An 18,330-nucleotide genomic window follows, 5' to 3' on the forward strand; every position below is an offset into this window, starting at 1 on the left:
TGGTCTCTATTCCACTATCATCTTTCCGTCAGTTCATTTACATCCTAGATATTTTGATTTAATTAAAAAGTTTGCATTTTTCAGAAATTTTATTCCAAATTGTTGTACAATATCTCTCATTCTTAGTTCCACATCAAATTTTTATGCAATCCGAGTTCGCTCACGTTAAGAATATCACGTGCAATAAGTTGATCAAGAGTTATCACTAGTTTTAATAATCTTAAGTCAGATAATGTTACCCAAAAAAATAAGAGAATTAGTACAACCATATCGCTAAACCACAAATCTGAAGCCCGTTTAAAGATTGTAGATCTAACGTCCTTATCGTTTTACATTTTGCAAAATCAGGACAAATTCTGAGAAATTTCTTTATCAGAAAGTTCTATATACTAATATTTTTGTTTTTGTTTGATTTTATAAGCCATCACATTACAATATTCTACCCTTTGATCTCCTGAAACGTGTCTTCTGCGCATATCAAGTTCATCTATTATGACTTAATGAACTTGAACCAAGTCTCTATGATATTCAGAAAATTATTAAATCTAAAAAAATCTACTGAAATCTTTTGAAATCTATTGCGTGCCAATAAATTACAAAGGCTATCCTTCTCAAAAAATCATAAATTTCCTCCTCAATTCCTATTGTCCCATTAATTCATTAAATTGCTGATGTTCTTGCTCTTTATGAATCAACAAAAGAATAAAAAATAATAATATTTGATTTAGAATAAAAAAACTTACCGGCGAATGGCTTGTGTATCGATAGTCCATGAGACGAGCAATTCTCGTGACATGTGGAATAAATACTGAGGAAGGTGTTGGAACTCCTGGCTTCACATTCACATCTCCATTGAGCGAATCCGCTGCGTAATCATTGAGACCAGCCACAAAGGCCCAACGATACCTATTACAAAAAAAAAAAGAAATCCCCCACGGAAGGTCAATAATCTCCCAAGAAATTCTAAAGAACTCTTTCATTCTTACATTTGGAAATGTGGCAAATTGGTGGCGGGAAGAACACATCCCAATTCAAGGAGTTTTGCCGTTTCTAATTGAACCATTCGCCACTGTGGATGTCCATTGGAATGAAGCCCATTGCTGGTATTTGTCACCCAAGTGCTATCCAAGCCCGACAGCACGCGAATATGTTGACTAAATTCACGCAAAAAAACGTCATTTCAAGATAAATTAATGGTTTTATTCGATTTAAACAGCTTAAAAAAAACTTTATCAATATAATCGTGTTTTGCAAAACCAAAACAAAAAAGCAGAAAAAACAGCAGAAGTAATTTGCTGATCAATTGCGCAACAGTGAATAATTAGAAGCGTGAAAAAACATTGGGTAAAAAAAAGAAAACAGTGCAGATGAGAAAAAGATTGTCCGGAAAGTTCTTCCTCCCAAAAACCTTTCACTGACTGAGAGGTAGTATCCATCACTAACATCAATGGATAACCTTGATAAGTGATAAAGGGGAAAATATCTGGTAAGTTTGCTTTTAAACACTGCAACATAATTTAAATAATTACTTTTTTTTATAGACTTGTAAGTTACGACAATTACTGATTCAAGCGACGAATTGTCGCGTATGGAAAGAAAATTTAGAATATGATTTTAGATTTTTTAGATCTTTAAAGATAATGAATTTCTTTTTGACAAAATGAATCAAACAAATGATTAAGCTACATTTTACTGCTCGAAGTCCTCAGAGAAAGCAGTAATGCCCAAGACATACTTACGACTTAGGGCAGAATCACATTGACAATAAAATGCTCGCCGCAGCCTCACCGTATTTCGTTAATTTACGGATTTTCATTGCAATTCTCACGCAAATTTTCCATTACCGTATTACCTTATCTCATACTCGGTGACACTAGGTGAAAATATTGTAAAAAAATTGAATAAATAAAACGAAAATTCGATAAACGGTTATCAAAAATAACTGAACGATAAATTCTCTTACAGTTTTATTTTGCTAACCGTTTATCGAATTTTCGTTTTATTTCTTCAATTTTTTTACAATATTTTCACCTACACTGAGAGAAATCCGAAAATGTTAATATAACATTCCTGTAATGTTAATTTTACCCTTACGGTAATGATCTGAAATCGGTGTAAATATTACTTTTTTAAGTGTATTAGGGGTAGCAGTTACTCCTATGGAGAAAAATCGAAAATGTTAAAATAACATTCCAGTAAAGTTAATTTTACCCACATGGTATTGATCTGAAATCGGTGTAAATGCAACATTTTTAAGTGTTTTAGGGGTAATAGTTACACCCACGGAAAAAAATCGAAAATGTTAAAATAACATTCAGATAATGTTAATTTTACCCCTACAGCACTAATCTGAAATCGGTGTAAATATTAACTTTTTTGGGTGTATTATGAGTCATAGTTACACTGACGGAAAAAATGGAAAATTTACCTCGATGCAAATAAACTGATATCGGAGTAAAATTTATCTTTTTTAGGTGTATTAGGTGTAAAAGTTATCTTCTGAAACAAGTATAAAAAGTTTAAAAACTTGAAAATAATATTCCAGGCATTATTTTTTCGAAATGGTACAAAGAAAATGATGAAAATTCTTGGCATCATGGCTCAGAAAATGTTAATTAGAAAAAAAAAGTTATTTTTCTTTTTTTTTTTTGAATTAAAAAGCGCGCTGAGGTTGCGTCAGTCAGTCTGCGCATGCGCTCACAATAGTGGACAAATGAAGCTATGCTTCTCTCTTTCTTACTTGCATTGTAAGACAGAGTGAAAAACAAGACAGTTGCGATCACGCCACGCGAAGAATCCATTGGTGTCTCCATTTTAATAGAATTCGGTGATATTTTTTTTTATTTTCTGGTTCTACTGTGATTACTAGAGTGGTTTTTTTCGAAGAAACTTAAAAGTTCTTAGTGCTTAGAAGTTATAAGTGATGAGTGAGGAGGTAGGCGAGAATTCTGGGAGTGTGGAGAACACCGAAACTGAAAATTTGTTCTCGGAATGGAAAATTTCTGAGGATGGAAAAGTACGTCTACGGCATTGTGGAGTGATAAATCTAGCACATTTGGCATCTATGACTGCAGAGTCAATTTCCAAAATCTTTGCGGATGATTGCTTCATCGGAGACAGTATCATCTTTCGCCAAAATTTGAAGAATTGGCAAAAGGAAAACAAGGTATTTTTTTTTAAACTGCTGCTTAACCACATACGCACTTATTATACATCATACGCGAATTTAGTGATTTTAGATGATTTATTCCTGGGAAATTTTTATCCGAATTGCTGTCGGAAGTGGTTTTTTAATAACGTTAGTTATTCAGTTACTTGGGAAAAATAGTCCGACGGAGATGAAAGTACGTTTTCTTATTGTTTTCTTACTTCGTTCAAGGTCATGCAAAATTTTTGCTCAAAATGGCGGACAGAAAATACGACATCCCGTCAAATTTGTTAAAATTGACTTCTTTCCTCTTTCCTGATTTGAATTCTAGTTGCCAATTTGTTTGTTTGGATAGTTACTCTATCTAAAGAAATAGAGTTTTTTATGAATTAATGTACAGAATTTAAATTCAGTGACCGTTAAGACGTATGTTTGACAGGGGCTCCCCGCGCCCCCATAATAGATCATTTTTTTTTCTCTTCAAAAAAATCATCTATTAATCTGTCGAAAACTAATCCCAAAATATGACCATTATATCTCAAGTATTTCTGGTACACTGACTGAATGGATTAAGAAGTATTTGCTTAAAATCATCTCTCATTTTCCAGGAAAAGTTACCAGCAAATGATGACGAAGGTGAAGAAGTGATGGATGTTGGAATGTCCCTTCGAAAACCACAGTCTCTCGAAAATCTTCTCCAAGAAAGCTTTCTAGGGCGGGCAATTCTCGACAAGGGGAAAAAGAATCGAAGCCTTAGCAACCGAGAAAGAAATATTCTCGTCACCATTATTATAGAAGATAACCTTAAACATGAATTGCACATGTCGCCCAAAGACTTCACAACGCATGCAGAGGCTATCCTTAGATTGTTTCCGTCAGAAAACCCAGTAAGTCTTTACTTCCGAAATTTTACGTCGTTTAAAATGAGTAATAAAAGTGCTTTACAATTAGGTAGATCTTATTGGACTTCTTTGACTTTTTTTTTTTAAATTATGAGCACTTTGAAATATTGAAAAAAATATTTAATTATTATTCAATTATTTTAAATTTCAACATTTAAGATACTTTAGCAACAATTAAAATATTATATGATATAAATATAGTCCAGAAAGGTATAAAATCAGAGGAAATTATCATCTTTACTCTATATTTGTGTAGATTGATTTTGCTGAGTCATCGATTGATATTCTGCATAAGTCATTTCATTTTTTTTTAAATTTAAGCTGATGTATTATAAACCAAGACTTCGTAAATCAGAGAAGAAGGACGACCAGACAACCCAAAAAAATCCGTCAGGAAAGCTCTTCAACAAGTACAAAAACTTAAAGAGGAAGTATTCTGTTAAGAAGACCAGTGATTCTACATCCAGCGATGCAATGGAAGTTTCACAAGTTTCAGAAACTGGAGACGAAAATGCTTCAAGTAAAATATAAACATTATTTATCCTACTTTTTTTACTTTCGTACAACGTCTTATACAATTGTATTCCTTTTGCAGATATTTTGATGGAGCAGATCCAATGGTTGAAAGAAAACAAGGAACCTTGGCTAGAAGTATTAGAAAAATGGCAGGCAACTTCAGAGTGGAGACTAAGAGAGCAATCTGTCTTCTCATCACAATATTTCTTGGATATTTGTCCTGGATTGAAAGACGAACGTGGGTTTGAATTGGTAAGATTCTTTTAGCATTTATAATTTTGTCAAAAAGGGTTCAATTCAAACATGCAAGGTCGAATATTATATAAAAAAAACTTTTAATACTTCCGAAAGAAAATATTATTTTTATTTCTTTTAAACAAAATATAAGCTCTTCAGCTCTAAAATCGGGATAATTATTGATGGTTTGATAAATTAAAATCAAGAATTTTTAACATATTTGATCTTCGAAAATAGAAATATATTTCGATTCTCCAAATTTTCCTAAAAATTAATTTTTTTTATCATTTTTTTATCTTGCATGCTAATAATCTCTTTAACTCATTAACAATAAAGTATTTTATTTCAGATCGATATTGACTTCTTCCAAAAATTTCCTCAATTGCAACAAAAGTCAATGGAGAGCTTCAAAGACTTGCAAAAAAAACTGTCTCCGATTTTCTCAATTGAAATCAAGGACAAATACAACAAGAGCCTTTTCAATAAACTTTCTGGCTGCAATGAAGGTAAGATGATTATTTTTTTCGTGTTTTTATTTTTTAACACTTGAATTATTTTTTTTATAATTACACATTTAATTTGCATTGTTTACATGATTGAAAAAAGAGGTTATATTTCACATTTGTTTTCTAGATTCTCAGCTTTACATCACGAGCATGTTGATAAACGCAATCATTCCTCCTGGTAACATGCGTGGAAATAAGAAAGTTTCTATAAGTACTGCTCAGCACGATATGATTGTCAGATTGGATGTTTCTGCCCAAATTGATTCAACAGTAAAGGATTGTCAAAAAGAAGCAGCCAGTAAGGGAAGTCCTCAGATGAAAATTATTGTTACAGGCGAATTGGAGGAATTGAAGGAAAGTTACGTATGTTGTGGAGAGTTTTTGTTTAAGTTGCCTTCGTTTGCAAAGGCTTTGGAAGTTTACATGAAAATGAGCATCTTTTTTGGAATTGAATATTCTCGCAAATGCAAGTATGCTTGGGAGCTATTGGAGGGCTTTTATTTTGAATTCATGCCCTCGAGGTCTTATGACCCAAAAGTTGAAAACATTCTGAAACAGATTCTTTAATTCACAAACATGCATCTCTTGTGCTGTATTAGCATTTGCAAAAAACGATTTCAAAAAGATACTCAGTTATTCAATCACCTTCGAAAGCATCATAAGACTCCCGTTGATTTTGAATATACTTGCATGGACTCTAAATGTGGTCAAATTTATCAAAACTATTACAATTACCGATCACATATTCAAAAGCACAACCAACAGACAGCAAAACTCTCAAAACAAAAATCTGATATATCCACTATAAAAAATACATATGATTCAAACCAGTCTACATCAGGCCCCCAAAAATTGACTAAAGAAAATATTTTTGAAGAAAATGATAATTATTCATACCTCTCCGCATCTTCGTCATTGAGTAATATATCAGAATTTTTTTTCGATACTCCCATGGAAATGGATAATGATGTTGAAGCCAGTCAATCCATATTGACACAGTCCGATTCCAATTTATTTACTATCACACCAAATGCAAATAGAGAAGAATCCGAAACACGATCTGGATTGCAAAATTCCTTATTAAGGTTCTCATTGTCACTACAGTCAAAGCCTAATATTACAAGAAAGAATGTGATAGATATCCAAAAGGAAGTAAGAGAAAATGTGATTAAACCAATTGTAACCGATTTCAAATCATTCCTTCAATTTTTACCGGAAAATAAGCAAGCAGAATTTAGGTCTTGCCTTGATGAAATTGAAAATGCAGCTGAAATCACTAAAACTGAATACAGATTAACAAAATATATGGAAAGACAGTTACTTTTTAAAAAACCAATTCATTTTTTTTCAAACAATGAAATAGCTGAAGAAGTGATAATTGCGCGTTCATTAGATTTGACTAAGTTTCAGGGTAGTTTACATGATATGAGTTTTCAGTTGAAAAGATTTTTCGAATGTGGTGATAATCTAAAAATAACTTTAAATAATATTGAAACACTAAAAACGGGCCCAATTTTAAGTCATTTTATAAACGCGTTTTATTGGAATAGAAAATGTCAACATTTTGGAAATAAAATAGTTTTACCCATATTTCTTTATGCCGACAGCTTTGAAATCAATAATAATCAGGGACCCCATAGTGAACAAGTATGCGGAATATATTATAGCATCCCGGTCATTCCCAATTATTGTCTCAGTTCAGAAAAGAATATCTTTGTAGCAGGATTCATAAAAGCAAAAGACTTGTCATCTTTCGGTAATCACATTGGCTTGTCAAAACTTATTGAAATGTTAAACCATTTAGAAGAGGAGGGAATACTGATACAAACTAAGACACAATCCACACGCATTTATTTTTCTCTTGGACAAGTATTAGGCGACAACTTAGCTCTAAAAGAACTACTGGGATTTTCAAAGTCATTTAACATTAATATGCTTTGCAGATTTTGTTTAATGAATAAAGGGGAAACCCAAACAGCAACAAGAGAAATTCCTAGTAAACTGAGAGATCGCTCCAATTACAATGAATGTATACAAGAAGATACTTTAAAAGAATCAGGGATCCGAGAAAATTCTGTATTTAATTCGCTAAATTCTTTTCATGTTACGGATAACATTTCAAATGATATTATGCATGACTTGTACCTAGGTGTCTGTAAATACGATCTTTGCCATGTACTTAACTATTTCATTTTCGAAAAAAAGTATTTTACACTGGATGAGCTCAATGATCGAAAACAGAACTTTCCATATGGAACTTATTTTTCCAATAACAAAAGTAGCCCAATTCGAAAGAACGATATTACGAAGAAAAATCTGAAAATGAATGCAGCCGAAGTCAAGACCTTTACACACTTCATATTGTTAATGATTGGTAATTTCGTTAAGGCATCAGATCCAGTTCACAAATTTTTAGTTGTCTTGATTAAAATATTAGACATTGTTCATCTTTCTAAATTTGATGAGGTTACACTTGATAAATTGGCCAACCTGATCGCTGATCATAACCAAATGTACATTGACTTATTTAATGATACTCTTAAACCGAAGCACCATCATCTTTTGCATTATGTCAATATTATTAAAAATTCTGGTCCACTCACAGCTCTGTGGTGCTTCCGATTCGAAGCAAAACATCAAGTGTTTAAGAAGTATGCGCAAAGTGTAACGTCAAGAATAAACATATGTTATACATTGGCCATAAAAACCGGAATGATTTTTGCAAATTCTCTTTTAAATAATGATTTTTTTCATTTGGAAATAAATTATGAAAATCATCTAAAAGTCACTACAAAAGCACAGAACTATTATGATTATTTGCCATACAGTGTAAGAGATATATGCGAAATTCAGACCATAAGGAAACTGTCTTATAAAAATTTAAAATTCGACGTTTACAATTATATTTCACACGAAAACAAAATATTCAGAATTGAAGAAATGATAATGGAAACTGGCAAGCCTCTATTAATTACACGTCAAATCAGAGTATTTTTTTCACAAAAATATCAATCATATAAATATTTAAGTGATTATGAAGGATTTAAAATTGTTTATCCTGATGAAATTCAAAATTATTCAACAGAAGAAGTGAAATTAAATGATGAAATTTATATAAGATTTATACAAAATTAATTAGTATAAATAGTTATTAGTTTTAAGTTTGTAAAAATAAATGTTGAATGAAAAAGAAGTGTAATGTGTTTTAATTTTATCCTCAAAGGTTAACTTATACCCTTTTCAGGATATATGTGAGCTTTTTCGGATTATCCGCATTCGGGTAATAATTATCTGAAAAAATGTATTTTTTACTCGTCTACTTGGTTCATATAGAATGATTAAAAAGATCCTGGTTACCCTGAAAAAGATTAAAATAACCCTTAAATATGTACCCCAAAAAAATTATTTTTACCATAAGAAAGGTAAATTTGACTCCTGTTTTTTCAGCATATCTTATGACGAAAAGAGGTAAAATTTATCCGAAAATGTTAATTTAACATTCCTCTATTTTTCCCCTAAAAACTGATTTTCATCATAAAAAGGGTAAATTTGACTCCATTTTTTCAGCATATCTTATGACGAAAAGAGATAAAATTTATCCGAAAATGTTAAATTAACTTTCCTCTATTTTACCCCTAAAAAGTTGTAAAATTAACATGAAAAAAATGTTGATATATTTTTACACCTAAAAAGTGTAACCGTTATGACGAAAAAAAGTTAATTCTACCCTCTTTTTTTTCTGAGTGTAGTACCACCGAGTATAAGATAAGGTAATACGGTAATCGAGAATTTGCGTAAAAATTGTAATAAAAATGCGTAAATTAACGAAATACGGTGAGCATTTTACTGTCAATGTGATTCTGCCCTTAAGCCGAGAGACGGCTTAGTGGAAAATGATAGAAATGCTGTTTAACCATTATTTCGAATATAATTACGCTAAGCCGTCTCTCGGCTAATCCTCTGGTCCGTCAAGGCCCTATAGTAAGATGAGGTTAATTCGGAATCATGTCTATTTTGGAATTTTGTGATATTCTCACTGTTTCAGATGGTCAAAGAGAAAAAGAAAACCACCAAGATGTACAAGAATATACATTCATTTGAGAGCACTTCTTCGTTGTTTTTTAACTTTTGCCATCTAAAACTGTAAGGAAGTCTCACTGTTCCAAATTAGAGATGATTGCAAATTACCCCATCTCATCCTCTACAGGGTGTCCCAATTGAAGGGTAACTAACTTTAGGTCTTTATAACATTCATACCACTGGTCCCAGTGCCTTCATATTTTTGTTTTATAGTGAAGAAGCCAATTGAACGAAAACTGCGTCTAAGCTACAGAAAAATTGTCCGTGAGGTGCACATATCACGAACAACCATGAAACGAAGATCGGAAGAGACCGTCTATGAGAAAGATTCAAAAATTCCAGAAAGAACATTCAAAAAAAACTCATGCTCGATGAGCGAAGGAGTTGTTTCGCTTAGCCGTTAGTGACCAGTTCCTGGACATCGGCTTCTTCAATAAAACGAAATGATCGTACTTAGATAGGGGACACTCCGGTGACGGCCAGTAGAATTTGAATTACCTCACAAAGAAAAACACTTCTTCAATCTTGCCCAGAGCTTTCGGTCCTGAATATAGATCTTCTTCAGTGGTCGACTAAACTATGTTTCTCCAGAGGATAAAAAAAAATGTAGTTTAGTCGACCACTGAAGAAGGTCCATATCCAGGACCGAAAGCTCAGGGGGCAAATTCTGCTATTCGGGATTTCTCATGTGAGTACAAAATTCGAGAAACACACTAAATCTGCTAAGGAAAAATCGAGTCAACCACTCTCAAATAATGTGTATTTCTCAATTTTTCTACTTCCGCGAAAAACTCCCGAATAAAGGAATTTGCCCCCAGGGCAAGATTGAAGAAATGTTTTTCTTTATGAGGTGACTTGAATTCCACTGGCCGTAACAGAAGAGTGCCATATCTATGTGGGAATGAATTTGGAATTTGGAATGATTTCACTGGGAACGTGGTACCCGATCAGTAGAACAAATATTATAGAGTTCTGTTCAAGGGAGGAGACGTACTTTTTCATTATGAAGTTACATACTATTGAATTAAACCATTTATTAAATAAAAAGGAGAGTTTTCTCTCAATATCCCCCTTTCCCAAATCTTACATCTATACGTATTGTATAGATTCAGTTCATCGTCCAATTGATCATGTCTATTTGAGTGAAAGTTTATACGAAAACTTGGACATTCGAATGATCACTGGAATTCCAAGGACCATCGTTTTTTTTATGATATGGACTTCCGTAATAGGCAGATAATCAATTTTCACTGGAGTTTTTGGACTGGTTCGTTAAAATTAGTAGCAATGCGTGTCGGAAAACTATCCTGGAAAGAATTACAGTTTTCAACCTAAGATAAAAAACTATACCTTTTCTCCAGAGCTTTCGACACGCTACGTATCTTCCTCAGTGGTCGAGTATTGTCAAAGATCTGTGGATTTCGTTGGGATGGGGCTGTTTTGTATTGGCGTGAAAATTCCAGGATTTTCACAAGAGATCTCAACGGATGCACCAGACACTCTTCAATCATTCGCGGACAACTGAAGGTTTGGGACAATGAGGGAGATCTTTTGTAAAAATCCTGGAATTTTCCCGCCAATGCAAAATAGCCCTTATCCAATCAAACCCACAGATCGGCAAAAGACACAGGGATTCTTTAGAAAACTCGTAAGCGTCTCAGAAATAATGTGCGAAATAAGATTGGACGACAAGTTACGTTTCCTTGTCCATGTCGAATACACAGTGACCTCTACGGTCATCAAACGCAAGTTCGCACGGCTTTTCCTTTTGGGACATTTTGTTGGCCAATATCCGGACTAATCGTGAATGGTGAATAAATACTAATGGTAAATATGGTAAATAAATGGTAAATAAATTCCGGAAGCTCAGGTTCGGGCAGCGTGTGCCGTACGATACATTCATCAGCAGACTTGAAACTGCAGTCCGTGCCAAAGATGGTTAGGATCGTTAGGATGAAAACTTTAGACAGATGATTCTCAAATATTTAAAGATGTATGACCTTCTTCTCGTTCACACTAATAAAATTCATTTTGAAATAAGAAACTTTCGAAATAGTCCCTTCAAAGTGGTTAAACTTTGACCTTCGAAAATTCGATATCGAAATGTTTTTCGAACATAGGCGCCAAAAGACGAAATATTGGCTTGACTACCTCTAAAACCGTCGTTTTGGAAGCAAATAAAAAAAGCATGGTTTGAAAAGAGATGGGAAAAATAAAAAAATACGGTCCTAGATAATATTGACTTATGGGGGGGTCGTCGAAGACCAGTAATCAATATCTCTTACCGTTTGGGCTTTATTCATATCACAAGTTGAAAAAAAAATGGATAAAAAAAACTGCTTTCCCTTTTAGTTCGAGCAGTAAGAAACTGAGAAAAAATGAGGCAGCTATTAACTTTTTGTCCTCATAACTTTAACACTTTTTAGGTGTAAAAATACATCAAAATTTTTTAATGTTAATTTTACACCTTTTTAAGGGTAAAATTAACATGAAAAAGGGTAACTTTAACCCCTAATACACCTAAAAAGCATAATATTTACACCGATTTCGGATCGGATAAAATAAACTTTTCCGGAATGTTATTTTAACTTTTTCGGTTTTCTATCAGTGGATGGATTTAAAAATAAATTAAATGAAATTCTAGAATAAAATCCTAGGAATTTTGTTTTAAATTAAAAATTTGCAATTATTTCAGAAATTTGAGTCAAAATTACTGCATAATATCTCCCAATTTCAGCTATAAATTGAATTTCAGCTCAAGTAAGCTAATCCAGTCTATAGCCAATACAGTTCATAAACTTTGCCAAATGTGTCTTGAAAAAGACTTCAGCTACTTGAAACTGTCCCATCATTTTTTATGAAAAACATAAACTTGCTGATAATACATCAATTTGTCCATCACTAAGAAAAAAAAGAGGGTGCGATTAACTTTTTTCCTCATAACTTTAACACTTTTTAGGTGTAAAAATATATCAACATTTTTTAATGTTAATTTTACACCTTTTGAGGGTAAAATTAACACGAAAAATGGTAACTTTAACCCCCAATACACCTAAAAAGCGTAATATTTACACCGATTTTGGATCAATACTGCAGGGTAAAATTAATATTTCCGGAATATTAATTTAAATTTTTCGGATTTCTCTCAGTAATCAGATATTTTCCCCTTTTGATCGATAGTTGTAGATGTAAATAGAAGGGTGATTTATTAATGATTTTTTTTGCACACCCACCTAGACTGCTTCCTGTCTCATCCCCAATCGACAATGATGCACAAGAAAAAGTGTAGGAGAGAAAAAAAAACATAAATTTGTTTCCATTAGTAAATCAGATTCAATGATTTTTTTTTTGCTGTTGGATGATTTGTTAATTCACCACGCAATTTTCTTTTTCCTCTTTAACACCAGCCCAGCGGTGATTTCCCTGTGAGCTATCTTTTTTTTAAAATGGTGTTTAAACTAAAACCCACACAAACAAAAACGAACCCATCCTGAAAAGTCAGAAAAAACTGGCAAGAATAGAAGAAGATAAAAAGGAAACTCACCTAAACTCCTCCGTGTCAGTCTTGAGTTCTTGTTCTATGGACAGAAGAACTTGCACCATTTCAGCGATGATTATTGGCCAGAGTGATGTCACATGATCCGGGGACATTCGCAGCAGGAGAACGCGGAAGCAGAGAAAGACAGCAGCCTGAACAGATGGAACCACTTTCTCCAGTCTCAAACTATTTGCCAGTTGTTCTACATGGAAATTCAGGGCAAATAGTAAGAGGTATATTAACAAATCTCTAGATCTACAGATGATATTTTTAGAGTTCATAAAGTTAAAAGACGCTTCCCGTAAGATAAGAAATGGTTAGCCAAGATACATACCAACTAGCTATAAAACGGTCATGTACGTTTTACTCGTCTTTCTTTCTGTTATTTCAGTTACATACTCATTTTTTGTCAAAGGAGACTTTGAAAAAATACAAAAAAAAAGTATAATTAACTTATCCAATTATACTCTGCACTAAATTGTTTTATGGTGTGTGTCTTGGCTAATAAAAAAACAGTTCAATTTTAAGATGATTAAGTAACACGATGAACCAATAATGATTTACTTAACCCGTTTTCATGATCAAATCTGAAAAAATACGACTTCTAAAGATATTTCCAGGAGCATTTGAAGGGTTTAACTTGAGGAAATTCAAGGGCTTTCAGCTTTTACTGAACTTTATAAAGTGAGAAAAAGTAAAGAACGCGAAATAATCAACGAGATTGGGAACATGTGTGCAATATAATCGGCGTTTCCTATCTATTGAACTATAATGATGCACTCGTAGACGGTGTTCAGTTTTCCCAGAAGTGTCTTTGCTAAAAGGTAAATTACATTCTTTCTGCACAAAATTTCGCTAATTTTCGAAAAATTAATTTCGAATTTTCAAGTTACATTTTCGCAAAAGGCGGTAAAACTTCATAAGACATTTTAGACTAAAAAACTGTTAAATTAGTTAAATGAGTAATTGATGAACCACTTAAAAAACCGAACACAAAATAACTTCAGCCACAAAGCGGACGAAATGCGAAGTAAAAATATCTGTCTTTTGGTTTTTTAAAACCGATTTTCGAATGCATTTTCTCTTATGAAAATTCCGACTGTGAACGCTCGGTAAACATCATGATCATTCATTACAAATTCTGATTGTGACAAAACAGGAACGATGTTCATATATAAATAATTCAAATTTCGTTTAACAATTATAAAAATGAATATAAAATGTTTTGTAATTTCCGTGACAATCGACTGTTCAAAAAATAGTGTGTCTGAATAATGAGCACAAAAAATACCGTGGCCCGCGAATATCTGCGAATAATAATCCGTGGAAAATTTCGCGACCTGCAAGATTCCGCAGAAATTTTCACAGAAGAAATTCCGCAGAAATTTCAAAAATACCAGTGAAAATTCGAAAAAAATTTAGTAGCCCATGAATCTCTAAAAATTTCGTGCTCTGCGAAACACTCCGAAAAAATTAATTGGCCTGTGTAAATTCGCGAAAAATGTAGTGGCCCTCGAGAATCCGTGGAAAATATCGTGCCCACGAAAATCCGCGAAAAATTTTGCAGCCCACGAAAATGTTCTAAAAATTCGTGTTTCATGAAAATACCTGAAAATTGTAGTGGTCCTCAAAAATCCGCAAAAAAAATCTATGCCTCGCAAAACTCTTCTAAATAATTCGTATCCCGTAAAAATCCGCGAAAAATTTCGTAGCCCGGGAAAATTTTCTAAAAAATTCATGTCCTGTGAAAATCCGCGAAAAATTTTGCAGCCCGTGAAAATTCCCTCAAAATTTCGTGCCCTGCGAAAATCTCCGAAAAAATTAAGTGGCCTGCGTATATTCGGAAAAAATATAATGGCCCTCGAGAGTCCGCGAAAAATATCTTGCCCACGAAAATCCGCGAAAAATTTCGCAAGCCACGAAAATGTTCTAAAAATTCATGTCCTGTGAAAATCCGTGAAAAATTGTGTGCCTACGAAAATCTGCGAAAAATTTCGCAGCCCACGAAAATCTTTTAAAAGATTCGTGTCACGTGAAAATCCGCCAAAACTTTCATACTCATGAAAATTCGTGAAAAACTTCGTGCCCACGAAAATTCTCGAATTATTTCGGAAGCCACGAAAATGTTCTAAAAATTTCGTGTTCTATGAAAATCCGCGAAAAATGTGGTCCTCAAAAGTCCGCGAAAAATTTCATGGCCCGCAAAAATCTTCTAAAAAATTCGTGTCCTGTGAAAATCCGTGAAAAATTTTGTGATTACGAAAATCCGCGAAAAATTTCGCAGCCCACGAAAATCTTTTAAAAGATTCGTATCACCTGAAAATCCGCGAAAAATTTTGTGCTCATGAAAATCCGTGAAAAAATTTCGTGCCCACGAAAATTCTCGAATTATTTCGAAAGCCCCGAAAAACAGCACAAAAATCATCCAAAAAAATGTTCTAAAAATTTCGTGACCTGCGTAAATCCGTGAAAAATTTCGTGCTCACGAAAATCCGCGAAATATTTCGCAAGCCACGAAAATGTTGAAAGTCGCGAAAATCCGCGAGAAATGTGGCCCTTGAAAGTCCGCGAAAATCTTTTAAAAGATTCGTGTCACGTGAAAATCCACGGAAAAGTTCGTGCTCACGGATTTTCGGAAAAATTTCTTGTCCACGAAAATCCGCGAGAAAATTTGTAGCCCACGAAAATCTTTTAAAAAATTCGAGTCATGTGAGAATCCGCGAAAAATTTCGCTTACGAAAATTCGTGAAAAAAAATCTTGTTCACGAAAATCCGCGAAAAATTTCGCAGCCTGCCAAAAATCTCTTAAAAATTCAGGGCTAGCGAAGATCAGCGAGAAATTAAAGGCCCTTGAAAATTCTCGAAAAATTTCGTGCTTACAAAAATCCGCTATAAATTCCTTGATCCTCGAAACATTTAGCGGCCTGCGAAAATTATCTTGGCGTGCAAGAATCCGCGAAAAATTTCATGTTCCGCTAAAATTCAAGAAAAATTTCCCGACTCGCAATAAGAGGTTCTACGCCACTATTCCCGTTTAGTTTTCCGTCTGACGCTATCAGCAAAATTTCTTAAAATTGCAATCTTTAACTTGACATATTTCGAGAAATCATTGAGCAATCTACAATTTTCTTTTAAATTAGTCAGTTCAAGCAGCTTTATACATAAAAAATGGTCGAAATTGCATAATCAGATTTTTGGAAAATCCGCAAAACCGGTTTTAAACTCGTTTTTAGAAAAAATTAAAGAATAGAAAATGAATAAAGAACGAACAACCGCACGGACCCGAAAAAACCAGCTTCTCATTTTCGCCTTAATGGCCTCTACACACTAGAGAAATTTATGTCCATATTGTAGAGTTTTTCCTAAACAAGCGTAGGAATTTGCTTTAATATGGACATAAATTTCTCTAGTGTGTAGAGGTCATAAGGGTGTTCAGAATATATTCCCTAAGAAGGCCAGACAGATCGGAGCACTTTGAAAAAATTGGAGTATCACAAGAGGCATCAAAATTGCAAAGCCTACCTTGAATTTCCGGCATGTATTTGTGATACTGATCCAATTCACTGCAGAAGATCACAAAAGCCAGACGTTTCAGGAGAGCCGCTCTCTGTTCATATTCTTGCTCCTTGGACGTAAAAATGTTCAATCCTCCCGTTTGTGTCAGAGAAACACGATCTGCAAACAAAGTGTCCCTTTTTTAGGAAAAATTCAGAGAAAAATAAACTGAAGATAACTCACTCATCAATTCCCTAAAAGTTGTATTGTCGTACGTCATTAGGCTGTCAAGGATGGACTTCCAGAAAGGCAAGCACGACAGATCCATCTGAAAGAAGGAATTGTCTAGAAGAAGATCCAGAACATCCTTCCTCCAGGCCTTCCTTGTGTACTGATAAGTGGACAAACTGGCCAGGAGACTCGAACATGCATAGAACGACGGAATATTGCGGATGGTGTGATTCTTGAGATAGGGCGTAATGTTGTACATTAGCGTAGTGACAATGGTGACAATCTTATCCTTCTCCTGTGATCCATAAGCCACATCCAGCAGATTGGCCAGGACCGATGCCAGAACCGATTGAGCCTGAACACTGTAGAGTTGATTGCCAATGAGAGAAGTTGTGGACTCCTTGATATTCCCATCAATGGGCAAAGTGCCCAAATCTTCCTTCACGGCCAAATTTCGGCGGAGCCACGTGGTCTGCTCGAGACACGCTCCCGCCACCGTCGACAGAGCCTCCACGAGGCGCGATGTGATATCGTGCAGATCCCGCTGATCCTTCTTATCCTGGAACGGTAGCTGTGGACACCTCTGGACGAATTCACTGAGAATGGCCAGAAGAACAAATTGAGCCGGTGGCGAAAGTGCCAAACCATCCCTCAGTAGAGCCAGAAGTGAACTCCAACAATCCGTCAATTGACTATTTCCAGCATTTTTCATGTAGAAGTAAAACAGTTCCAGAGCACTCACGTCCAGACTCAATCCCGCCGGGGGATGATGAATTGGCGGCGGAGACTTCACCACTTGATGCAGTGTCTGTACAAATGAATCCATCGGCATTATCCGGATACCACTGACCAACTTAACCAAACTCAGCTGTTCCGGACATGCCTGAGGCAGGGATTTTGCTGTGATTGTCAGAGAATTCTTCCTACTTTCTCCCTCCTCCTGATTCTGCTGAATCCTCCTGAATTGATCACCACGTTGCTGCCATGCCACAGCCACAGCAGCCAGAAAATTCACTCCATGATGCAGAGAAATTGGACTGAGGAATTCTAGCAATTGCTTATTGACCAATCTCGTCTGCCCGATCTCATTGTCCCAGAGAGCCGCTACACTTGCCACAATTCGCGGCAAATGGCTCAGGACGGCATTCCGGGCAGCCATATGCTGGGAATTCTTAGCCTGGGACAGATCTGACGCCACTGGCGTGGACAGGAACACATGGACGAGATTATTGAAGATCTGTCCGGGATTAGAAGCGTGTGTGGTGGAATTTGTGGGTGGGTAAGCTTGGTTGAAGACATGGGACAGAGTCATTTGCTGTGTGTTATCTAGAAGAGGATCAAATGAATTCCTCAGCTTAGCTAAATGCATAAATGTGGTCAATGATTGCCTTATAGCTTCTGATTTTTATTTCAAATTCTTTAGCTTATCAATATTATCAGTTTTATCAAGGATTTTTTACCGTTTATAAACACAAGTAAGGTTAACTTAAGAGCTCTGATGACTAAAAAGAAAGTTTAGAAACCCATATGCTTCAATAATTAAGGATTAAAGCATGTTTAATGTTCAACTCGTTGGAAAGGTTTTGGGATTTCTGATAAGAATGAATCGGTTCCAATCGGTTCTGAACCGGTAATGTATTGATATCACGGCAAAAAATTTCGGCACATATTCGTCGG

At 34.7% G+C, this 18,330-nt stretch overlaps 2 protein-coding genes across 5 annotated transcripts in view; one reads left to right on the forward strand and one right to left on the reverse strand.

Annotated features, from left to right (window-relative positions):
• LOC129802535 (protein dopey-1 homolog) overlaps nucleotides 1-18,330 on the reverse strand; it is a 51,793-nt gene that overhangs the window by 6,621 nt on the left and 26,842 nt on the right. The window contains exons 5-10 of one of the 2 annotated variants that reach the window (XM_055848440.1): nucleotides 16,666-17,979; nucleotides 16,450-16,602; nucleotides 12,934-13,129; nucleotides 12,623-12,634; nucleotides 987-1,154; nucleotides 744-906 (exon numbers count right to left, since the gene is read on the reverse strand). In XM_055848440.1, coding sequence (XP_055704415.1) covers nucleotides 744-906; nucleotides 987-1,154; nucleotides 12,623-12,634; nucleotides 12,934-13,129; nucleotides 16,450-16,602; nucleotides 16,666-17,979 — 2,006 coding nt within the window. The remainder of the gene's footprint in view (nucleotides 1-743; nucleotides 907-986; nucleotides 1,155-12,622; nucleotides 12,635-12,933; nucleotides 13,130-16,449; nucleotides 16,603-16,665; nucleotides 17,980-18,330) is intronic. The other variant, XM_055848441.1, reaches the window with a different exon arrangement.
• LOC129802539 (uncharacterized) lies at nucleotides 2,654-8,499 on the forward strand. 3 transcript variants are annotated; one of them, XM_055848447.1, is made up of 6 exons: nucleotides 2,654-3,166; nucleotides 3,757-4,035; nucleotides 4,372-4,570; nucleotides 4,646-4,818; nucleotides 5,153-5,309; nucleotides 5,437-8,499. In XM_055848447.1, exon 6 carries the CDS (start codon nucleotides 5,886-5,888, stop codon nucleotides 8,442-8,444), a length of 2,559 nt encoding a protein of 852 aa, XP_055704422.1. In that variant the 5' UTR covers nucleotides 2,654-3,166; nucleotides 3,757-4,035; nucleotides 4,372-4,570; nucleotides 4,646-4,818; nucleotides 5,153-5,309; nucleotides 5,437-5,885; the 3' UTR covers nucleotides 8,445-8,499. The 3 variants fall into 2 exon arrangements, with proteins under 3 accessions (XP_055704422.1, XP_055704424.1, XP_055704423.1); XM_055848448.1 differs by lacking the exons at nucleotides 2,654-3,166; nucleotides 3,757-4,035; nucleotides 4,372-4,570; nucleotides 4,646-4,818 and having other exon boundaries at nucleotides 5,086-5,309.

Source organism: Phlebotomus papatasi, chromosome 2 (genome assembly GCF_024763615.1).
Source record: "Phlebotomus papatasi isolate M1 chromosome 2, Ppap_2.1, whole genome shotgun sequence".
Taxonomy (NCBI): domain Eukaryota; kingdom Metazoa; phylum Arthropoda; class Insecta; order Diptera; family Psychodidae; genus Phlebotomus; species Phlebotomus papatasi.